Source organism: Miniopterus natalensis, chromosome 1 (genome assembly GCF_054644295.1).
Source record: "Miniopterus natalensis isolate mMinNat1 chromosome 1, mMinNat1.hap1, whole genome shotgun sequence".
NCBI lineage: Eukaryota > Metazoa > Chordata > Mammalia > Chiroptera > Miniopteridae > Miniopterus > Miniopterus natalensis.
The window spans coordinates 67202818-67214368 of record NC_142081.1 but is presented as its reverse complement, the minus strand read 5'-3'; the positions used below and the strand labels follow the sequence as shown (position 1 = coordinate 67214368).

The 11551-nt window shown below is 40.0% G+C and overlaps 1 protein-coding gene and 1 non-coding gene across 2 annotated transcripts in view; both read right to left on the bottom strand.

Moving 5' to 3' along the window:
* The window catches only part of RPGRIP1 (RPGR interacting protein 1), a 42667-nt gene that overhangs the window by 8825 nt on the left and 22291 nt on the right, over positions 1-11551 (bottom strand). The window contains exons 18-20 of the mRNA XM_087815476.1: positions 10698-10836; positions 9061-9158; positions 2043-2235 (exon numbers count right to left, since the gene is read on the bottom strand). Of these exons, the coding sequence (XP_087671602.1) occupies positions 2043-2235; positions 9061-9158; positions 10698-10836 (430 nt within the window). The remainder of the gene's footprint in view (positions 1-2042; positions 2236-9060; positions 9159-10697; positions 10837-11551) is intronic.
* On the bottom strand, positions 10220-10368 carry LOC148094177 (small nucleolar RNA SNORA4). The gene has a single exon (XR_015716519.1). It is a non-coding gene; the product is annotated as a small nucleolar RNA SNORA4 (small nucleolar RNA).

The following is an 11551-nucleotide window of genomic DNA, read 5'->3' as shown; positions in this document are numbered from 1 at the left end:
GGCTCAGCAGGGAGGCATCCTTCCTTTCGCCGGCAGCCGTTAGGACCAAGGAGTAACTGAGTAACTGAAAGGATGGCGGAAGGCAACGCAGGAGTCTGGACCTCTGATGGCATCATGGAGCCTCATCCCTGAACTGCCCACCTCTGAACACAAGTGAGAAATAAACTTCTATCTGGTATGTTATAAGGTGAGGATATACTTTTTAAAAAATAGTATAGAAAACAAGAAATAGCTCTTAGAAATTTAAGATATTCAGTCAGTGACTGGAAGATAAAATTAAGGAAATCTCCCAAAAATCTAAAGAAAGAAAATAGAAGTAGAATTATAGGAGGGAAATGATAAAATTAGAGGATCAATTTGGAAGACCCAAATTCTAAGACAATGAGCCCTGGCTGGTGTTCTCGGTGGTTAGTGGTTAGAGTGCTGGCCCGTGCACTGAAGTGTCTCAGGTTCGATTCCCAGTCACGGGCGCCTACCTGGGTTGCGGGTTTGAGCCCCGGCCCTGGCTGGGGCATGTGTGGAGGCCACCAATCGATGTGTCCCTCTCACACACACCCCCATCCCTCCCTTGGGAGAGGATTAACAAAAAAAATAGTTTTCTACTAAGAAAATGAGAAAATGTTAGAGATTAAATTATCAAAGAAATGCAATAATACCTCGCAGAACTAAAAGCTATTAATTTCCAGATTGAAAGAGCCCACAGAATGGCCAGAACAATTAAAGAAAGAATATGCACATTACTCTGAAATTTAAAACACTGGTAATAAAGAGAAAATGTTAAAATCTTCTGGGGAAGAAAGGGGTAGTTTTCATATACAGATTACACTCCTGGCCTGGATCTAGAGATCCATGGACCAACTGCTTTGAAATTCTGAATAAAAATGTTTTCAGCCCCGGCCATTGTGGCTCAGTGGGTTGGGCGTCAGCCGTGCATGGAAAAGGTCACCGGTTCGGGACTGGGGCTCTCTCCATAGTGGGAGCTGATCCATGTTTCACTCACATCAATGTTTCTCTCTTTCCCTCTCTCTCTAAAAATCAATTAGAAAATCTTTTTTAAAAAAAATGATTTCAATATAGATGTCTGTACTTGGTCTAATTATCAATTGAATATATAGGTAAAATAAAGAAATTTCAAGCACACCTGTTTCAAAATATTTACTTTTAAGGTACCCTTTCTTTAATAGCTACTGGAAAATATGATCGGTTAAAATAAAAAAGTAAATCAGACAGAGGATGACACAGAACACAAGAGACAGAAAATCTAGCATAGGAGAGAGTTAAATAAATTTCCGAATGGCAGCAGTGGCAATAGCTGAACTGCAGGCTAGACAGGAACAAGAGGATGAAGAGAATTCTTCAGGGGAAAAACAGATAAAATTATTTGACAGGTTTATTATTGGAATCTGGAAAGGCTGATGGTAGATGTGAAAAGAATTATAATAGGTATAAAAAAATAAAGCAAATGAAAAACTGAGGCAAGGGAAAAAAAAAAACAAGAAAGGAAATACAATCATGGTGTACTCATTGGCTCTGCAAGAATTAATATTTACGTATCTATAATAATAGATACAATTAAGATTGGATTAAATAAAAATTATGATCCAACTACATGGGAGGAAGAGAGCATGGGTGTGGTGTGAAAGAAATTTTATGTTCCAAGATAGAAAGTCAGCAGGTAATCTCTAAAGTTGGTGAATCAGGAAATTGCAATAGAAACATTACTCAGAAAGATGAAGTTAAATAACAAGAAATAACAGAAAAAGTGAAAAGTGATATGGTGGGCTGAGGGGTGACAGGAGGGGCAAGGTAGTGATTTTGGGGGAAGGGGTGGGCAAAGGACTGTTTATTTTTAATTCAAAACCTTCTTAAGCTTGTTTGATATTTTTAAACCACATGCATATACTTTTTTTTTTTGCATATACTATTTTGATAAATAAAAGAAAAAGGGTTAGCTCCACCCCATTAGAAGTCCGGAGCAGTGCTGACCCCTCGGTCTACACGTCTCCAGCCCCCCTCCCTGCCGGCCACAGCGGATGCCTCACCCTTGCTAAAGTGGAAGTGGATCTCTTCGCCTGCCCTCGGTTTCCTCAGGGATATTGGCGTTTCCGTCTCGGACAGGGGCAGATCATAGAACTTATATTCCACGTACACCTGCTTTATGTTCTCATCAGACATCACTTCAGCTTCTGAGAGGAAGGCCAGGCTGACAATTTCAATGCACATCTTCTCTGACTCCTGGCAAGAAAAAGACATTTATTTCCTATAGGTTAGTGATGCTCCAAGTATATAATCCACTTAATTAACACACTACTCTCTATCGATCACAGGCATACTACAGCCGAAGTATTACTGCTTGAGAAGCAATTTATAGGTAAAATTGGCACCAAGAGGCAACTTGACCGAATTGTCCCAGCTAACGTGTGGGGAATTTGTAATAAGAAGCCAGTCGTTCTATCCCCTAGTCCAGTGAATCACGTCTTCAGACAAGCCTTTCTCAGCCGTCTCCACACACAGAAAGAATCAAGAAACTTCCTGAGCAGATAGCTTTTCTTCAACTTTCTTGATGAAAACCAATCCAGCATTTTCCTGAGATTAGCCCCTAAGAAACCTATGGACTGATACTGGAGATTTAATAGCTGTTTAGCCACTACAGCAAAGAGCTGCCTGTCTGGGTTTGTTGTTGTTGTTGGTTTAGTGCTGGCTGGGGCTCCCTTATTATGATTACATCCCCGCTGCTGGGTGCATCTCACAGCTGAAGGCACTGCACCAGAGTTACGGTAAGGAGCATGATAGCCATTCGCCACATGTGGTTATTGAACACTTGAAATGTGACTAATCTGAATGGGGATTTGCTGTCACACAGGATTTTGAAGAATGCATGAAAAAAAAGAATGTAAGATACCTCAATATTTTTTTGTATTGATTTCATGTTGAAATAATACCTCGGATATTTAGGTTAAATAAAATATATTTTTTAATTTATATTTTTAAAATTTTTACTTGTTTCTTTTCACACTTTAATGTAGCCACCAGAAATATTTTAATTACATCTGTAACCCACATTATATTCTGTTGGAGAGCACGTCATAAACTGTAAGCTCCATGAGTTTTAGGACCTCAAGTCTGCTGCACTAACCTCTTTAGTGCGAGCATTTAGCATTCCCATTATTTGTTTCTTCTTCATGCGACCTAGATCTAAGTAATTTTCAAAATTACTTTTGACTCCTTCCCTTACAAACACTCTTATTTCATTAAAGCTAGGGGCTGACGCCCTGGCCAGGTGCTCAGTTGGTTAGAGCGTTGTCCCCATACGCCAAGGTTGCGGGTTCAATCCCTGGCCAGGGCGCATATGAAAATCCACCAATGAATGCGTAAGTAGTGGAACAACAAAGTGATGTTTCTCTCTCTCCCTTCCTCTCTCTCTCTCTCTAAAATCAATCAACAAAATTTTTTTTTTTTTTAAAGTTAGGAACTGAGAATATTGGGGGAATAGTGTTGGTAACACTATGAGAAAAAGACCACTATAGTGTGTGAGTACAAATTGGTATAATTGGGGGGATGATAATTTTATCATCCATGAAAATTTTAAGTGCACAATTCCTTTTAAAACCAGCAGTTCCACTCGTAGGAATCTATCCCACAAAAACATTTGCCAAATACACAAAGATACACGTGAATAAGGCTGTAACTGTGGCATTATCCCCCCCTTTTCCTCTTTTACTGTAGGTACCTGGTTGCACAGAAATGAAAGTGACAAGGTCTTGGTACAGTTGGTCTGTTTACAGATCAGAAGGCACATTTTGTAAACACTAGTTATGGTCATCAAATATTTGTTCCTCTCAAGGCTCATTTACAAAGTCTGGCTGTGGAATTTACTTTTTTTGCCCCCAGTTTTATGGAGGCATAATAATATATAACAGCCTGGCCGGGCGTGGCTCAGTGGTTGAGCGTCGGCCTAGGATCCAGGAGATCGGGGTTCGATTCCTGGTCGGGGCATGTGCCTGAGTTGCAGGTTCGATCCCCAGTCGGGGGCGTGCAGGAGGCAGCCGATCAATGACTCTCTCATCATTGATGTTTCTATCTCTCTCCCTCTCCCTTCCTCTCTCTGAAATCAATAAAGAAATATATTAAAAATAATAATAATAATATATAACATTCTCTTGGTTTTCTGTACCTCAAGTAAAGCAAACGCATTTCAGTGACAGGCCCTTGGCATATGCCATTCCCTCTGCCTGAGATGGTTTCCCCCCAGCTCTTCTTCCCTTCTCAGTCTTCAGAATTCAGTTCAAATGTCTCCTCCTCAGAGCGGCCTTTCCTCACCGTGGCTTTATCCAACTCAACCCCTCTCATTGCTATCGATTATTGTCACCCTATTTATTTTCTTCATAGTATTTAGAATCAGCAAGTATCTGGTTTATTTGTGCACTGATTTATATTTGTTTTCCCTCAGAATGTAAGATTCAAGAGGGAAGGGACCAGCCCTGGCCAGTGTGGCTCAGTTGGTTAGAGTGCCATCCTGTACACCAGAAGGAGGCGGGAGGCAACCAATTGATGGCTCTCTTTTGCATCGATGTCTCTCTCTCTCCTTTCCCTCTCTCAGATCAATTAAAAAAAAGAGGGAAGGGACCAGTTCCTCATCAATGTTTTATTCATCATTTTAGGTGCAGAGAGCCTGGCGAATACTAAGACAGGCGCCCGGCAATTACTTGTTGAAGGAGCACGCCACTCGCAGGGCTGCGGCGAGGACCTGGTGAGTTAATGGACATCCAGCACCGAGCACAGAGCTCAATCAGCGCTGCACACTGAGGTCTAAGCGAAAGGTCAGGTATTAATTTAATGGGGCACTGCTCAGCATTCAAGAGAAATTAAATAGAAAAACGAAATGTATCGACTTGGATAGACTACCAAACATTACTGACTGGAAAATGCACGTTTCAGAATAATACGCATAAAAAAAGAAAGTGGGGGAAACTGAGTGAAGGGCACATGGCACTGTCCTGTACATTTTTTGCAACTGTTTACATATCTATAATTATTTTAAAACAAAAAGTTAAAAAATATATATGCACAGTTTAATGTCATTTATTTGAAAGCAAAAAAGACAAATACAAAACAATATGAATGCTAAAGTTCTTCTTCTTAAGATCTGAAAAGATATTCCTCAAAATTCAAAACATTAGTTTCCTTGGGGGAGTGGAGGGAAGAGACAGCAGGGATTATAAGTAGTGGTCAAAAGAGATTTCGCTTTATCTGTAGTATTCTAGTTTTTTTTAAAAAAAAAAAGTATTCTTACCTTACTTGTGTAATTTAATAAAAAAATATTTTAATCTGTAAATAAACCTATAGCAAAGGACCAGAAACCTATAATTATATGCAGATTACATCAAGTTTATTCTGATAACAAAGGTGAGTTAGGAGGAAGATTAACATTTGAGCCAGTTACACATGAAGGCCTTATTCATTTTTATTAGGTAGAACCATATAAACACAATAGTCCACCTTTTTTTAATCTATAAAAATGATAATTTCATATGGTTTGTTGTGGACTAAATGTCTGTACCCCCCTCAGAAGTCATATATTAAAACCCTAGTCCTGCGCTGGCCGGCATGGCTCAGTAATGCCCACTCACCTAAGGGGTTTGGGTTTGATTCCCAGTTAAAGGCAGGTACCTGGGTTTCAGGTTCGATTCCCCTGCCCTGGTGGGAGCTCAAGAGGGAGGCAACCAATAGATGTGCCTCTCTCACCTCAGTGTTTCTCCCTCTCTCTTCTCTCTCTCTCTTCTCTCCCTCCTGCCTTCCACTCTCTCTAAAAATCAATGGAGCCTGGCCGGGCATGGCTCAGCGGTTGAACATCAACCTAGGATCCAGGCGATCTGGGTTCGATTCCCAGTCAGGGCACATGCCCTGTTGTGGGCTTGATCAATGACTCTCTCATCATTGTTGTTTCTATCTCTCTCTCCCTCTCCTTTCCTCTCTCTGAAATCAATAAAGATATATTAAAAAAAAAAAAAGTCAATGGGAAAAAATGTCCTCAGGTGAGGATTTAAAAAAACAACAAAACCACCCCTAATCCCAATGTGGTGGTATTTGGAGATGGAGCCTTTGGGAGGTAATTAGGTCATGAGGGTGGAGCCCTTATACATAGGATTAGTGCCCTTATGAGAAGAGGTCAGAGTTAGCTCACGCTGCCATGTGATGACACCATGACAAGCTGACAATCTGCAACCTGGAATAGGGTCCCTGCCAGAGTCTGACCACGCTGGCACCCTGATCTTGGACTTCCAGCCTTGAGAACTGCGTGAAATAAGTTGCTGTTGTTTATAAGCCACCCAGTCTCTGCTACTTCATTATAGCAGTCCAAATTGACTAAGATATGTTTCTGTATTTTAATTTGATCCAGAATCCTTTACATGAGCTAGTTCCATTATGTAATCTTATTGGGACTGAAGAGAAAAAAAAAGTATACAATTAGTAATATTAAATCACAGTAACCACTGTATATACTAACTCATTTGAACTTGCTGGCAGAAATCCTAAGAGCAGTTAGTTATGCAGCCAGCATTAATGACAGACAGACAGACAGTTCCCTTCAGCTTATTAGTTAAGGTGTGCTAGCTAATTTGGCTGGGGGGGAGGGGGGGCAGAGTTGCTAAAATTAATTAGCTAGCATATATAAGGGATCAGGACATCCTCCACACCTAAAATTAAGAGTATAAGAAAAAAGAATAAACTCTGAGGTTTTTTTATACCTACTACAACTAAAAGACTAACCTGAGGCCATAGAGCAAATGGAAATGATTGCTCCCTTCTCATTAGTAGCCGTTAAGAAGGGGAGAGAAAAGTTTTCTAAGGTCGACTCAGAGTGGAAGAGTGATCCCTGGGACTAAGAAAGGGACTTCATCTGGAGGAAACCACATTTGGAATGAGATAATTTCTTGGGGATTCTTAGAGAGAAGGTAAGTACAGGGGGCCTTTAGGAACCTTCTGCTGGTCCTGCACAAATCCTATGAACACAGGAACTGTCCTAATTCTGGACTCACAGAAAAGCTGTTTAAAATCCATATGTATTGGCATTGTTTCACTTTTTTAGAAGTATAAGGGAAAGGCATTTTGAAAGAGTCTTTTTAAAGTTGAACTGTTCAACCTATCCAATTAACCTGGCAGGCGGAAGAGAAATGACACCCCCGTTTCAATCCCCTCCCCTTGGGCCTAGTCCTGCTCTGTGAGGGTGACCACCAGATTATAAAAGCTTGACCTTGAGGACTAGAAAATTTCAGAGAGGATAGACTATTGCCATCATCATCATCATCACTATCATTTAGTGCTTAATTTGCCTCAGGCATTGTACTGAACTCTTACCACACACATTACCTTCTTTAAATCTTACCTCATCACTATCAGGTAGGCATACTTAATATTAGTGCTTTACAGATGAGGGAACAAAGCCTAATAGAGGTTAAATAACTCCGCCAACACTGCATAGATTGTAAGGAGCGGAGCCAGATCTGAACCACTGCGGCCTGAACCAAATCTCCATGCTCTTCAACGCCACGCTCTTTTGCCTCCTCTATTTCCCGGGCTGACCCCAGTCAGAAGAGGGACAGAGCTCAAGTATTGTACCTGGGCCTTCAACTCCTTCAATCTTTTATACCTAGCTGTTTTGAAATACAGTCATGATTGAGTACATATATGTCTGTGTTTTAAGTTTAATTTGATAATAATAACACTATCTTTTTGCTAAGTAGGCTCAGTTTTCATATGTAGCTCCTCAAGTAACATTTTTGGATACACAAAGACTTTCTAAAAGGAGATTTTATTCAGCAGCCTTTAATTTAGAGAAATATTTTTAATGCAATCTGTCTACCTCATAGTTCAAAAATTTGCTGCCCAGCTGGCTGCTTTGGGGTTGATCCGAGGTGGCGTGGCTTAGCAACCTTCACTGGGCCTCCAGCTCCTTCACTAACGAGCTCTATAAACTTGGACACATCAGTTAATCGCTTTCGCCTTTATGATCTCTAAGGTGTTACTGTCTAGCTCTAACATTCAGTGGCTCTGATGTGTCTTCTAAACATTTCTCAGACATTAATTACATAATATCTAAAAAAGATATGACAGATAAAAGTTCAATCAACGATAAACTTAACTACTCGCCATATTTACTTGTTTAAGTACCGCTTTTGAGCTGCTGCTCCCCACTCCAGTATCCTTCAGTTTCCCGCAAATCCTCAGGACAGGTTCTGACTTTCAAGTAGGAGTTTTCTGATCTCTACAAAATTTCCCTCTTCTGGATTCTTCCAAACCTTAGAGTTTATATCACATGATCTACCCACTTGATTCTAGGTCGCCTGTACTTTACTGTTTCTAATGAAGTTCACAGTCCTCAATTCAATTTTAATCTTTCATTCAGTCATTCATTCAACAAATATTTACCGAGCACCTACAAACATGCCAGGGAGCATTCCAGTGCCTTGAGAGAGTGATTGTTTTCTACCTCATTTATGACCCACAAGATTCTAATACAACGATTGTCGAATATACCTGTGGATATTTATTCATATATTTGTGTGAGTGTGTGTGTCCTCAATTAGTTCCAAAAGAGATTTGAAACTGAAATGTTTAATAAACAATTGTAATGACAGGTTTTAAAGGTTGGGTGGATAACTTCAGAAACTGAATGATCCCTCGGGGCCCTCCCAGGAAGAATCCCTTCCTCTCTTCCAGCTTCCACCTCCCCAGGGAAACCTGCTCTCTTTAGGGGGAGTTAAAGAAAGGGGCATCACCCAGGCTGGGGATGAATCGCAGGACACAGCGAAGGCAGGCAAGGCATCCAAACAGGAGAGAAGTGCCGAAGCAAGTCCTTGTTTACACCACATCGAGAAAATGGCCCTTTCACCATCAAGAGTTCTATTCATTCCCGATGGATATTTAACTAAATAACTTGAATTTCCCACCAGGTTCATTAAAACTAGATTTGAACTTCACATACATGGTCATTAAGCACACTAACTGTCATTATTTACAATATTGTCACACACTCAATAATCACCCCAGTGTACTTACTGCCTTAGGACATTTCTGAGATACGGGTGTCACTATGTCGTCACTGTCTGTAGTTTGTGCTTCACTGACTTCAGAAGCTTGTTCGTGGGGTTCTTCATCTGCTAAAGAAGATGCTGGAGTCACAGAATTGTCTCAGAGCACCCTGTCTAGCCCAAGAAAAGACCCAGTGCCTATATCCTCAATCTACTGTCTGGTCACTAGTTCTGGCTGAGTTTCGATGTTGGCTGAGTTAATTAAGAGTCAAATCTTCTTTTACAAAGATTCCCTTACTCTGAAGCTTGCCAAACATACAGGGTTCACTTGAAAAAATGGGGAAAAAAGGAAAGAAGGAAGGAAGGGAGGAAATTAGTTCGTTCATCCTTTGGTAAGAGCTGGAGAAAATGACCAAGCCAAGAAAAAGCAGAGCAATCAGGGTGTGGAAGATTGCATTTTCCAAAGACAGCCTCAAACAATATCTCCCATCCCACATGCTTTCTGCGCAATGTGACCTTGACACATTTTATTGGACATTTGAATTTCCTCTTTTTAGAGTGCCATTCAAATCTTTCGCTCATTTTCCTTTTCGGTTCTTTGTTTTTTTCTTATTGATTTGTAGGAGTTCTGTGTATTTTCTGAACTTGAGCCCTTTGATGGTTACATGTGTTACAAATGTCTTTTCCACTCTTGTAGATTGCCTATTTAACCTCTTACTTAACACAGTTCTTACTTATAAGGCAGTCAGCTTTATCAATGTTTTTCTTTATGATTAGTGCATTTTGTTTCTTATTAAAACTTTCCTGCCTGGCGGGCGTGGCTTGGCGGTTGAGCGTCGCCGGACCTAGGACCCAGGAATTGTCAGTTTGATTCCCGGTCAGGCCACGTGCCCAGGTTGCGGCCTCGATCCCCAGTAGGAGGCGTGCAGGAGGCAGCCGATCAATGACTCTCATCATTGATGTTTTTCTCTCTCCCCCTCTCCCTTCCTCTCTCTGAAATCAATAAAGATATATTTAAAACAAAACAAAACTTTCCTTATCCTAAATGATGAATAACTGTTATGAGTATTTGTGAACAAGTCTTCATGTGGAGAAGTGCTTTCTCTTGCATAGATACTTAAGAGGAGAATTGCTGGGTTGTAAACTACATGCTTAACTTTTTTTCTTTTTCTATTTTCTATGTAATGTATGTAGGCCACAAAATAGCGGTGAACTATATGTTTAGTGATACAGCTCACTGTGGAGTGTGTTCTTCTTTATTCTCCCAAATAGCCCAAGTTGGGAAAGGTTATTTAAAAAAACCAGCACACTGTAACGTAAAACTGAGCCTCGGTCCTTCAGTTCTAACTTCACACGAAAAGTTTGGCAATGGCCCGGCCAGGCGTGGCTCAGCGGTTGAGCGTCGACCTAGGATCCAGGCGATCAGGGTTCGATTCCCGGTCAGGGCACATGCCCGGGTTGCGGGCTCGATCAATGGCTCTCTCATCATTGATGTTTCTATCTCTCTCTCTCCCTCTCCTTTCCTCTCTCTGAAATCAATAGATATATTTAAAAAAAAAAAAAAAAGAAAGAAAAGTTTGTCAATGAAAATGAAGGAAGAAAGTAACTGTCTTGATAAAATAATTCAATGATTAATAGGAAAATCAGATTTTAAAAAGACAATACCATTTACAGGATGGAGGGCTTCGTTTTGTATCAGTGCTGAAGGGGATGATTTCATTTCCTCTTCCTTTTGCTGATCTTTTAAATCATCATCTATGGAGATGTTAAGCCCTGAGAACTTCCATTCAGTGTAGTTCACCTGCTAGAGAATATACACAACAAATGAAATTACATATGATATTATATAATTATTTAATAAAATTAATAATCACATAAAATTACACATTAATATATGTAACTAATACAATATAAATTATTATAACATAGTGTAACATATAATTGTGTAATCATATAATACATATTTATAATCTCATATATACATATTTTTAGGTGCTACATAGTAACTTTAACTCAGTTTCCTAGGAAGAAAAGGCAGTATTAAGCACATAGTAAGTGTTCAACAAGTACTTATTCTTTTTTAAAAAATATATTTTTTAAATTGATTTTTAGAGAGACAGAGGGAGAGAGAGATAGAGAAACATTGATGTGAGAGTGACACTGATCCATGCCCCTGACCGGGAATTAAACCTTTCGGTGCACGGGACAATGCCCAACCAACTGAGCACACCAGCCAGGGCAAAATTTATTCTTTAATTTATTGTGATTACAGTTGAGGTGGACTGGTTAAAACTGTAGTACTAAAGTTCTAAGCATAAATTCCAGATTACACAATCTGTTGAATTAAATTACATTAAAATGAACAGTCCAGAGATTTATTAAATTACTTGTGTTTGTGAAAACACATAGTAGCTACAAAAAGCCACGATTATTGCCTATCTTGTGTGTCTGCTTCTGTGTTTTCCCCTGAGAATAATGTATTTGGGGGATGCTACAACCAACCTTTTAGTTCTCCAGGG